Raw genomic sequence first — 12,298 nt, 5'->3', positions numbered from 1 at the left:
CAAGACATATATATATATATATATATATATATATATATATATATATATATATATATATATTTTCTATGGCCCCAGGTCTTTAAACCTGGGAATAGTTTTGAGATGAGCTTGTAATGTAAAATAAATGTGATGTATGGTGCACAAGACTTCAGATCAGAATATAACAAAGTACCTCTTAGCACAATTAAAAAACAAACCTCTGCATTTCTCTCTATGTACTTCAGCACAAAAAGAGGTCATAAAAATTTAAAGAGCAGCTAAAATTACTAAGAGGAAGAACTGAAGTACAATTAAAATAGCTAATTATATCAGGCAAATGGTGATATGGGGGAAAAGTTGCAATCAGGCTATCTGCTCAATAAGAAAGCTAAGGATAATTGTGAGATCATTTTCATGGACAGTGAGGAACAGTGGAACAGGAATACCTTCCTGGGAGGCAACTCCAGGAGACTAAAAACAGGACAGGGTAAATCTCTGGAGTCCACATGATTTCAGGGAATCTCACTGAGTGTTATCTAGTCTGATCATGAACTGTAATAGAGTGGAGGAGATCTCACATAATGGGGAACTAACGTAACTGAAGCATGCCGCAGTCTTGTGGCTCTCAACAGAAGCATGACAGGGCTCTGCTGTTAAGGTCACATGAATTTAATTTGCAAAAAGGTAGGTTAGGAAGCTCAATCATAACTTTAGAAGATTACAAATGGCACATACACATTGAACCTAGATTTTTTTTCCTCTTTGAAATTTAACATTTGGCTGTCTTTAGATACTTTAACAAGGTACCCACTTTATACCAATCATATGGGAACACATTACACAGTAGAGAGACGGTAGAGCAAAGTGACATGAATTTTGGAACTCAGACTGCCTGTGTTCAAAACCTAGCTCTGCCACATACCAGCTGTGTGACTTGGAGCAAATTTCTTAACTCCCTTTGTCTGAGGCTTCTAAATTGAAAAATGAAGGTAAGAGCAGGAACTCTCTCACAAAGATATGGTAAAGATTCTAATGCATGCAAAGTACTCAGAAACAAAGGGTCCAGCCCACTGTAAATTCTCATGGCTATTAATATACTTCTATAATTCTTACAAAAATCAGGAAATAAATTGATTTTTTAAAGTTTCAATATATTTAGGAATGGGAAATCGATATATGGAAGCTAACAAAACTGGGATATATCCAGGTTATATATAAGGTTAGTGGTATCTTAATGGGATAAACCAGCAAAGCAACGATCACTGTGTAAATTTTCAACTTTAGAAAGTATAGCTATTAGTTTTGCTGTTATTTTTTCCAAAAGGTTTAAAAGAAACATGAAAAAAGAGCAAAGAGAAAGAAGAGTTAGATGTGATGTGAGTTAGGTGATATCCTCAGAAACATTATTGTAACAGGATGTGCCAAAGTAGTAAAGTTGCCCTGGTTGGCTGAGTCTTCCTAGGATTTCACATCTATTTAAAAGGGTTTATTACTTCACCTTCACTTATGGCCCTTTCCCCTTCACCCAGTGTACTCTACAAAGGCCTGCTTTCAGTTCCAGTACCAGGAGGACTCTGGACTTTCTCCTGCCTCCAGGCCTTGGCAGGTTGCTTCCTCTTCTACCTGCACTACTGTGACTCTCTGATTGGCCTCCAGAGGCTACTTCTTCCTCATCCTACCTCATATCCTTATTTAAAATACCTCTGGTTATCTTCAATCTCATTACCCAGTTAGCTTCCTGCACAGCACATATCACAATTTTTATTTATTTTATGCTTGTATATGTGCTTATTTTTAATGTCTCTCACACAAACTATCTCTACTGCGGTGAACAACATCATTGTTCATTCTAACATCTTCAATTAACACACAGGACATAGTAGACACTCAAATATCTGTTGAATGAATGAAACAATGATCCCTAAGGTCCCTTTAAACTAAAAAGTAACAGATCAAAAACATATAGTGTAAAGGGAGAGACTTTTTATTTACAGATCTAGGCAGTATCTAAGTGTTGCCTCACTATGAGCAAACTAAACAAATGGCTTCATTCCAAAAAGTTTAGTTAGAACTTGATTTATATAATCTAGCACCTTCCTCAAACTGTGCCTTTGTTAGTTTTACTTTCGAATTTGCCTTATTATTTTTTTCAGTGCTGGGGATTGAATTTAGGGCCTCAAGCACTCTACTACTGAGCTATACTCCTAGCCCTACCTTACTCGTTTCAACAACTTCAGTCCATTAATGAATGGGTTGGCTACCTAAAAATTATATGTAATATAAATACATATATAACAGCATCCAATCCCTCCCCAGTACAAATAATAAAAATTATATAAAAATACATATTTATGTTCCAAAACTCCAGGGAATTCTGATTTAGTACTTGAAGTATGGCTCTAGAATCCATATATTTAAAACTTTCCTTAATTTAAATAGATAATATGTATACATAGTACAGGATTCAAACAGTAAGAAAAAGCACTTGTGGTTCCCCCCACCCTCTTTCATCAAGTTCCTCTTTCCATAAGCTGCCACTATTACCAAATTCTCCTGTATACTTCCAGATAAGTATTTTCCTAAGCAAGCACATGTATATCCTTTGCTTTAAACACACACATGCACATTTAAAGAACTGTTTTAATCTTAATTATTTTCTTATCTCATTTAACAACGTATGTTGAAAATGAAGGGGTTTGGGGGCTGGGGCTGTGGCTCAGAGGTAGCACACTTGCCTGGCATGTGTGAAGCACTGGTTCGATTCTCAGCATCATGTAAAATAAATAAAAGTCTATCAACAACTAAAAAAAAAAATTAAAAAAAAAAAAGAAAATGAAAGGGTTTTGTTTGTTTTTGTTTTATTTTGTAGTGTTGGGATTGAACCCAGGGCCTTGTACATGCTAAGTGTTCTGCCACTGAGCTACATCCCAGACTGGTAACTATATTTTTTACAAGCACTGTAGATGATTCTGATGTGAAGCCAAATATAGAAACCACTCACTAGCCTAGAGTTGAGGGATTAAGTTCAACTCACTATGACACATTAAAAACTCAAGGACATTGAAAAGATGCAAGTAGTCATACTTTCCTGACCTCTGCCCCCTTGCCTCCCAGAGATAAATCAAATCTTTCTCCAATGTCTCCATAGAAGCCAGGAAACACAAGCCATTTAAATGGATGTTGCCCAAACTGTTAAATTTTCAATTCCTGAATTCCTTTCCTGCCCATTATTACCTGAAATTACAAACCTGACAATTTCTATGTGACACAAGACATTTTGGTATTTGGATAGAAATGAGGTTTGATCTACACGGAAACAAGCGCTGACTTTTTCTCCCAGCATTAACGTAGTTTAACGGGGCACAATTGCAATACTTTCCTTACTAATCCTTACTCATACAACAGCATCCAATTCCTCCCCAGTACAAAAGCAATTAACTTTGAAAATGCTGAGAGAAGACTGCATTGCCAGGCCGAACTTTGTGAATTCTGAAGTTCGGGCTCTTGTTAACCTGACTTGACCTCAACCTTGGGGGAGATGGTTGGGCCCTTCTGTGCAGCTCTTGTTCTTCCTTCTCATCTACCTCAGAGATGCAGAGGGAGTTTACTTTTGACACGGAGGGAAGGCTCTCCGAGGGCCACCCGAGAATCTCCTCCGCAGTGTCCCTTTCACCACGAGGGGCACCACGCGGGAGGCATCCTCACCTTCCCTACACCGCGCCAAGGAAAGAAGAGTGTACAGGGCTTCCAGGAGAGGAACCTGCCAGGATCTAGCTGGCTTACCTCACCCCTAATCGAAGGGCCCCTGGTGGGCTGCGTTTCTTTCCAAGCCCCCAGGAATGGGTAGGGCATGACTCCCATCCCTTCTCCCTGGATCATACGCGAAGATGGGAAAATGGGGCTCTGCGAGCCCAAACCCGAGACCCATCCCTCTCCACCCCGCCTTTCCTTCCAACCTCTGGGCCCTGCGTCTCCCCCTGAATAATGCCCACCTCTCCCCCACCATGGCCGGCCGGCGTCCTCTTGCCTGGCTCCTGCCTTCCTTCCCACCTGACCCCAGCCCCCTCACCCAGCATGATGGGGCTGAGCCGCCGGGCCAAGCCCTTGGACAGGTCGTACACGTAGAGCTTCACCGGATAGAGATTCGGCGGCTCCATTGGGACCCGTGGCGGAGGCCACGATGGCCCTCGGGCACCCGGCAGCGGCTTGGACCTTCCCGTACCCGACGGGGGTGGGGAGAGGAGGGAGCCGGGGGACCGAGCCCGGGCCCGGCCTGAGGGGCGGGGGAGAGGCCGCCCTGCGCTGCTCGCGCCCCCACACCCGCTACTGGCAACGACTACTGTGAGGTGACAGAGGGGGGACTGGGAGGATCCGTACCGAAGAGGGGGCGGGGGCGGGACACGCACTTTCGCGCATGTGCGTACCGTCTTGCCGAGCACCGGGGGCGGGGCTTAAAGGGGCGGGGCTTCCGCTCAGCATTGGCTTTAGGTAGAGACCCTCGTGGAAGCCGGGTTGTGGAAGTGGGCGTGTCAACATGACGGGAAGAAGGGCGCGCTGTGCGTGATGACGTAAAAGGCGTTGATTGGGGGAGCGAGCGGAAGTTAGAGCGTACGTGCTGCCCGCCTTCTGTAAAAGTTTATCTCTTCTTTGCTGCAAAGGTAGGCTGGAGGCGCTCTGAGTGTGTTGCCCGCCGGCCTGGGCTGTCCTCGTCCAGTTTCATCCAGTCTCGAGCGCCCCGCTAGCCTTGCGGTGGGGCAGCGCCCACCGCCAGTGTGCAAACCTGAGGGTAGAGACAGCCTCTGGACTCCCCTTCTTCTCCGCGGGAGGCGGCATCCGGCCTCGGAGGCCTGCAGGCGTTGGAAATCTCATTAGGCGTGTCTGGCAGAGGGGTTGGGGAAGATTTAGGGGCGGAACGGGGACGTGTGGATCTGCTAAGTAACCGAGTAACCACCGCAGTCCAAATGTGGAGCAGGAGGCGGGACCTCAAGGGTGTGCCCCACGCACGGATCTGAGCTGTTGCCACTGGCCCTAAAGCGTCCGTAAGGGATAGCTAAGGTGAAGCTGCTGGTGGAATACCCTCCTTGTCCATTTCCCTCTGCATCCCAACGAATGAGAGCTCTCGAGCCAGGGATCCATCCTCCACATTATTAACTAGTAACTCCGAGCTTTTAGAACAGCTCTCAAAAGAGCCTAAAACTGGATATTTTTTCTTTAAATTTTCTTGTTACTGATGTGAACTCATTTCACTTAGCAGAAACAATTATGTCAGGGTGGGAGTCTTACTACAAAACCGAGGGCGATGAAGAGGAGGAAGAACAAGAGGAAAGCCCGGAAGCAGGTGGTAAGTGACTTTACCATGTAATACCGTTCTGCATGTGGAAAAACGGACCTTCCCTGCCTTGTCTCCTGCAAGGACGTTGCCTTCTGATGGCCCACCGTTTTATCCCCAAATAATCCGAAATAACTTTTCTCCCTTTGAGCTTTGCAGAGCTACCGTAGGCTCTCCTTTATTCTGGTTTTACTCTATGAGACATCTCTAGTTTTAAATTTTTGCTGTTCACTGGTAAATTGATACCTTTTGAGCTCCAGTAAATGACCCTATTCATGGGATCTTTTGTTATCTTACATGACTCAGGTAAGACCCTTTCTCGCCTGAGAAAGGAGTTTTATTTATCTCAGAACCTCAGTGTAAAAATACCTTCACCCTACAGTAACTTACACTAATGGAAGAGTAAACATTAGCAATGCAGGTTTCAAAAGAGTTATTCCTTCTTGGTAGCTCCCAGGTTTGGGAGTATCTGTGTGTATTCAAGCAACACAATATTATTCAAGTAGTGTATGCAAGCAAAACAGTAACACACAGGGACAAGGGAGATTAATAAAGGGTACGTGTAATCCACTAGTTAATTTAATTCCTGGATAGAAAATTTTAGTGTTTTATTAAAAAAAAAAAAAAAAAAAAACCTGTAATCTGTGTACCCGTTATCATACCACAACCAACCACTACCATAGTTTTGACTTTTTGTTTGTTTGTTTGTTTTTGAGACAAGGTCTTGCTTTGTTGCCTAGGCTGGCCTTGAATTATTAGACTCAAGCCATTTTCCTTCTCAGCCTCCTTAGTAGCTGGGTTCATAGGCCTAATTCACCATTCCGGATCTCTTCGGCAATTTGAATATCTCCTTTATGCATCTTTCAATCTATTTATTCTAAATATACATACATGCACATTTTTATTCATATCTGATTTTTATATTATTGTAATCATAGTATACATACATTTTCTCACTTTACATCAGTCTTCTTCCAAAAAAAATTTTAAGCGTAAAATTTTATGTTCTGCCTTTTTACTTGTTGTATTATAGCTATATCTTTCCATGTTTTAACACATGTACTTAGTTGTTATAACCTTCTTGTTTAGTGGTACTGGGGTTGAACCTTTAGGTGCTTTACTACTGAGTTATATCCCAAGTGCTTTTTATTTTTATTTAGGGTACCAAGAATTGAACTCAGGGGCACTCGGCCACTGAGCCATATCCCCAGCACTATTTTGTAATTTATTTAGAGGCAGCTGTTGGCTGAGGCTGGCTTTGAACTTGAGATCCTCCATCTCAGCTCTAGAGCCGCTGGGATTACAGGTGTGTGCCACTGCAACCGGTTTATTTTTTTTTATTTCTTATTTTGAGACCAGGTCTCACTTGAGTTGCTGAGGGTCTTGCTTAGTTGCTTGCAATCCTCTTGCCTCATAACTCACTTAAAGTATATTAGAATTTATTAATTGATTCAATTTCCTGTTGGACATTTTAGTTATTTTTCAATTTCTTTAATAAACAACATCATAGTATGGGCTGAGGAGGTGGCTCTAGCGGTAGCGCGCTCGCCTAGCATGTGCAGGGAGCTGGGTTCTATCCTCAGCACCACATAAAAATAAAATAAAGATGTTGTGTCCACCGAGAACTAAAAAATTAAAAAAAAAAATAGTAAATTCATTTTTAAAATTTTTTTTCATTTTTTTCCCCAAGGATGAGGATTGAACCCAGGGCCTCAGGCATGCCAGACAGCATTCTACCACTGAGCCGCATCCCCAGCCCAATGTTATAGTAAATTTTGTATATGAGTTTTTCCATTTTTTTTTTCAATATTTTTTTAGTTGTTGACAGACCTTTATTTTATTTATTTATCTATGTGCTGAGAATCAAACCCAGTGCCTCACACATGCTAGACAAGGCCTCTACCACCGAGCTATAAACCCAGCCCCTGTTTTTCTTTATCTTAATAAGATAGATTGCTAAGAGGTAGAATTTACCAGATCAAGGTAGAACTTTTGTTTAAGGCTTTTGACACACATTTTGTTCTCCAAAAGTGGCTAATTAAATTTATTGTATTAAGCAGCAGCAATGTCAAAAGGGAAGATAATTAGACAAATACCTTTTTATGGAAAAAAAAGAAAGAAAACATCACTGTTGGGCATGGTGGCACATACCTGTAATCCCAGTAACTTGGGAGGCTGAGGCAGGAAGATTGAAAGTTCAAGACCAGCCTCAGCAATGTAGCAAGGCTCTACTTAACTTAGGGAGAACCTGTCTCAAAAAAAAAAAGGAGTCACGCACAGTGACAACTGTAATCCTAGTGATTTGGGAGTCTGAGGCAGGAGTATTGCAAGTTCAAAGCCAGCCTCATAACTTTGTGAGTCCCTGTCTCAAAATAAGAAAAAGGGCTAGAGATGTTGCTCAGTGGTTAAGCACCTCTGGGTTCAATATTCAGTATCAAAAAACAAGCACCTCTACTGTCATATATATAAAAAAAGAACCACTTAAAAAAAATAAGCACATCACTTATGATATAGTCATGCTGAAAAAAGGAAACTTGAATCTGATTAAACCACTCTACGTCCCTAGTAAGGACAACAGAGTACACCCAAAGATGTAGATGTTACTCTAGACCAAAAGAATGCAATCAGCAAAATCCAGAATATGGAATAGTATATGTGACAAAGCATTTTGGTTATTTAGCAAATAAATTATAAGGAAAAATAGACTGTTTCAATTTTATTTATTTGTTTGTTTGTTTATTTATTTATTTTTGTGGTGCTGGGGATTGAACCCAGAGCCTTTTTTGCATGCAAGGCAAGCACTCTACCAACTGAGCTATATTCCCAGCCCTCAAAATGTTTTTATAGAAAGTCAAACTAACGTTTAGGGATGCACACTTAGATGATAAAACTATAATGAAAAATTAAGGAAGTAATTACCAACAGTAAGGATCATGGTTACTTTGTGGGGAGGTGGGCATTGTAATTAGGAGGGAATATATGAAGGACTTCTGGGGTGACCAATAGGACTGATTTTCCTGACATTGATGATTTTTTTAAATTTTATTTATTCATTTTAGGTTTTTTTATGAATCTTTATTTTTTATTTATATATGGTGCTGAGAATTGAACCCAATGCCTCACACATTGGAGGCAAGCACTTTACCACTGAGCCCCAACCCCAGCCCTTGATGGTTATTTTAAAGATGTTCACCTTATAATAATTCATTAGGTTATACTTTTGCTTTAAGGACTTCTGTGTATGTTTCATATTAATGATAAACTTAAATATGAGTACAAGGGTAAATGTTCCTTCCATTTATTTTCCCCATAGGAGAACATAAATATTCAGGAAGAGATAGTTTGATTTTTTTGGTTGATGCCTCCAGGGCCATGTTTGAATCTCAGGGTGAAGATGAATTGACTCCTTTTGATATGAGCATCCAGGTAAGTCTTCCTTTTTTTTTTTTTCCTTATTTTTTTAGTTGTAGGTAGACACAGTGCCTTATTATTTATTTTTTTATATGGTGCTGAGTTTCGGACCCAGTGCCTCACTCATGCTAGGTGAGCACCCTACTACTGAGCCACAACCCCAGCCCCATATCTTCCTGTTTTGTTTTGTTTGGATATTGGTGATTGAACCCAGGGGCACTTTACCACTGAGCTACATCCCCAGGCCTTTTTTATTTTTTTTATTTTGAGACAGAATCTCGCTAAGTTGCTTAGGGCATTGCTAAGTTGCTAAAGCTGGCCTCGAACTTGCAGTCCTCCTGCCTTGGTCTCCCAAGTTATTGGGATTACAGGTATGTGCCATCATGCCTGGAAAGACTACCTTTTATTTGATCCAAAAAAAAAAATAGCAAAAAAGTATGATATCACTTGCAAAAACATGAACTCTTTGAAAAGTTTGTGAATGTTAAATAGCAATTAGCCTATATTCTATATTTGCAGCCAAAAAAAAAAAAAGGTAGCAGTGTTGGAGATGAGTCTCATTCTATTCTAGGTTTGAACTTGGGACTGTAGGAATACATTGTTCCCACCTTTTGTATTAGCCCTGATAGTAGAAGTGGGCTTCTTCAAATATAGGATTATAAAGTGCCGCAGTCTGGCTGGGCAAAAATAACCGGGAGGTGACAAGCAACTTGTGAAGGTTGAAACAGCGGGAGCCCCTTTATTGCAAGACAGTAGAGGTATATATACCCAACTGATTACACACAGCTTAACTTAATTAACATCATCTAGATACAGCAGTCAGTCATTAAGGAATCCTCATCATCTTAATGGTTCGCTTGCATTACTTCACAAACCACTCCTCCTAGCAAAGTGCCAGGCGCCATCTTGACTTGATTGGTCCTCAACAATAAAGGAAGAAGGAAAGTACTGGCAATTATGGTGTGAAGAAAAGTCCTTTTGGGCTGTAGATGTAGTTCAGTGGTCGAGTATCCACAAGGCCGTGGGTTGGATCCTCAGTACTACCAAACAAACAAACTAACCTCTCAAGTGATGTTTGGTAATTGAATACTACTTGCTGAAAACTGTTACTATAGCAACAAGACAACCCCAATTTTAACATGGGATAAGGACTTATAACTTAATAGCCATTTCTCCAGAGATATACAGGTGGCTAATAAGCACAAGAAAAATGTTTGACAGCTTTAGTCATTAGGGAATGCGAATCCAAACCACAGTGAGATACCTCTTTATACCCTCTAGTATGGCTGTAATTATAGAAAGAAAGAAAGAAAAGAAATAAGAGTAGCCAGGCTTATAATCCCAGCTGCTTGGGAGGCTGAGGCAGGAGAATCATGAGTTCAGGGACATCCTGGGCAACTTAGGGAAAAAAAAAATTTTTTTTTTTTTTTTTTTTAAATTTTATAAAAGGGCTGGGGATGGGCTGTGGCTGTGGCTCAATGGTAGAGTGCTCAACTGGCACACTAAGGCACTGGGTTTGATTCTCAGTACTACATAAACATAAATGTACTGTGTCCATCTACAACTAAAGAAAAATATTAAAAAAAAAAAAGTGAGGACTGGGGATGTAGCTCAGTGGTAGAGCCCTCCTGGGTTCAACTGCAGTACCATACCAAAAAAAAAAAAGAATTTTGCAATTTTGGGGATGTAGCTCAGTGATACAGCACTTGCCTAGCATGTGCAAGGCCCAGGTCCAAACCTCAAAATTGGGGGGAAAAAAAACAAAAAAGAATTTGCATTTCCAGGAACTTGTTGATGTTACTGAATCAGAGGCCACAGTTTGAGGAGAGATGCTTTAATGTTTTTTGTGATTTCAGATCTCTTTGAGGATGTTATGAAAGCTATGTACCTTCTCTCCTAGAAAGACAGCACTCATCATTCTACATGTAATTACAAAGGGTTCATTGAACACTTTAAGCCCAAAGACCATAAAAGAAAAGGTAGTATTAGGTTCCAAATAGATGAGAGATTCACCAATAAGCATATATATATATATATATATTTATTTATTTATATTTATTTATATATATATATATTTATTTTATTTTTGAGAGAGAGAATTTTTAAATATTTATTTTTCAGTTTTTGGCGGACACAACATCTTTATTTTTATGTGGTGCTGAGGATTGAACCCAGCACCCCGTGCATGCCAGGTGAGCGTGTTACCGCTTGAGCCACATCCTCAGCCCAATGTATATATTTAAAAAAAATTTTTTTTAATTGTCAATGGTCTTTATTTATTTATATGTGGTGCTGAGAATCGAACCCAGTGTCTCACACATCCTAGGCAAGTGCTCTACTACTGAGCCACAACCCCAGTCCAAGCATAATATATATTTGTTAACAAGCAATGAAAGAACATTTTCTAAGATTCTGTTTTCTCATTTTATCCTTGTGCAAGGGCCATGTTAATCTCTGTATTATTTTAATTTAGTATATGTGTTGAAAAAGCAGACAGTTTTTTTTTTTTAATTATTTTAGATTTTGCTGTACAGGGAATTGAACCTAGGGCCTCATGGCACTCCACCACTGAGCTACATCCCAGCTCACCCCTCAACCCCTCACTTTTTTTTTTTTTTTTTGAGATAGGGTCTATGTCCAGGCTGGCCTCTAACTTGCAATCCTCCTGCCTCAAGTCTCTTGGTAGCTGAGATTATAGGCATGTGCTACCATGCCCAGCTCGTTTTGTGTTTTTAATTATTAGAATCTAAAAGGAGTTTTTACCAAATTCTTCTAAAAACTTGTAGACTACTGAACAAATAGATTAAAATATTTATAGAAGTAACTACTTGCCATGCAGGTTATTGTCAGTGACTAGCCGTAATGTAAGTTTTGCATGTAAGCATAGTCTTGCTTTAGAGGAAGGCCAGTTAGAGGCTCAGGCAGGACATGGAAGGGGTCACCATGGTTGGTTTATTCAGCTTTGCAGATTCAGAAACAATTTTATTAATGCCCCAGAATTAAACAGGCCCAAGATGGATCAACTTTTCTAGGACCTTATCTACCAGATGCTGATGTTAGTTCATATGGGGGACAGACTTTTCCTGTGACTGAAACACTGATGGCTGTAATTGTGTAATTTTATTTCAAAGTGTACTTTTTGTAGTTACTGACTTGTTTTGGGGTCAGATACATTTATTGTTAATTTAAGCTTTGTAATTACATATGTAAACTGTTTCTTGGTGTCAGAATACTTTAGAAAAGATCAGGTGACCTGTCAGACTCAGTGAGTGACATCAGTGGGATGCACCTCTGATCTTCTGAATCCATTATTGGGCTTTTAAGATTTTATTTTTTAGTTGTAGTTGGACACAATACTTTTTTTTTATTTTATTTTAAATATTTATTTTTTAGTTGTAGTTGGACACAATACCTTTATTTATCTTTTTATGTGGTGCTGAGGATCAAACCCAGGGTGCGCACATGCTAGGCGAGTGCTCTACCACTGAGCCACAACCCCAGCCCAATACCTTTATTTATTTGTTTATTTTTATGTGGTGCTGAGGATCGAACCCAGGGCCTCACAGGTGCTAGTCAGGT

General features: G+C 40.3%; 1 protein-coding gene, 1 long non-coding RNA gene and 1 pseudogene across 6 annotated transcripts in view; 1 reads left to right on the top strand and 2 right to left on the bottom strand.

The window, feature by feature from the left end:
- Desi1 (desumoylating isopeptidase 1) overlaps positions 1-4,383 on the bottom strand; it is a 22,272-nt gene extending 17,889 nt beyond the window's left edge. The window contains exon 1 of one of the 2 annotated variants that reach the window (XM_015501857.2): positions 4,049-4,383. In XM_015501857.2, coding sequence (XP_015357343.1) covers positions 4,049-4,136 — 88 coding nt within the window. In that variant the 5' untranslated portion in view covers positions 4,137-4,383. The remainder of the gene's footprint in view (positions 1-4,048) is intronic. The other variant, XM_015501858.2, reaches the window with a different exon arrangement.
- A 149-nt stretch (positions 4,384-4,532) lies between these two features.
- On the top strand, positions 4,533-9,012 carry LOC125616816. 4 transcript variants are annotated; one of them, XR_007347577.1, is made up of 4 exons: positions 4,533-4,637; positions 5,231-5,320; positions 8,622-8,734; positions 8,994-9,012. It is a non-coding gene; the product is annotated as an uncharacterized LOC125616816 (long non-coding RNA). The 4 variants fall into 4 exon arrangements; XR_007347580.1 differs by having other exon boundaries at positions 4,550-4,637; positions 5,234-5,320; XR_007347578.1 differs by lacking the exon at positions 4,533-4,637 and adding an exon at positions 4,644-5,034 and having other exon boundaries at positions 5,234-5,320.
- A 2,102-nt stretch (positions 9,013-11,114) lies between these two features.
- On the bottom strand, positions 11,115-11,214 carry LOC125616829 (annotated as a pseudogene).
- Between the last annotated feature and the right edge of the window lie 1,084 nt (positions 11,215-12,298).

Source organism: Marmota marmota, unplaced genomic scaffold (assembly GCF_001458135.2).
Source record: "Marmota marmota marmota unplaced genomic scaffold, marMar, whole genome shotgun sequence".
Classification (NCBI taxonomy): Eukaryota; Metazoa; Chordata; class Mammalia; order Rodentia; family Sciuridae; genus Marmota; species Marmota marmota.
The sequence above is the reverse complement of the archived record's forward strand: the minus strand, read 5'-3'. Positions and strand labels throughout refer to the sequence as shown.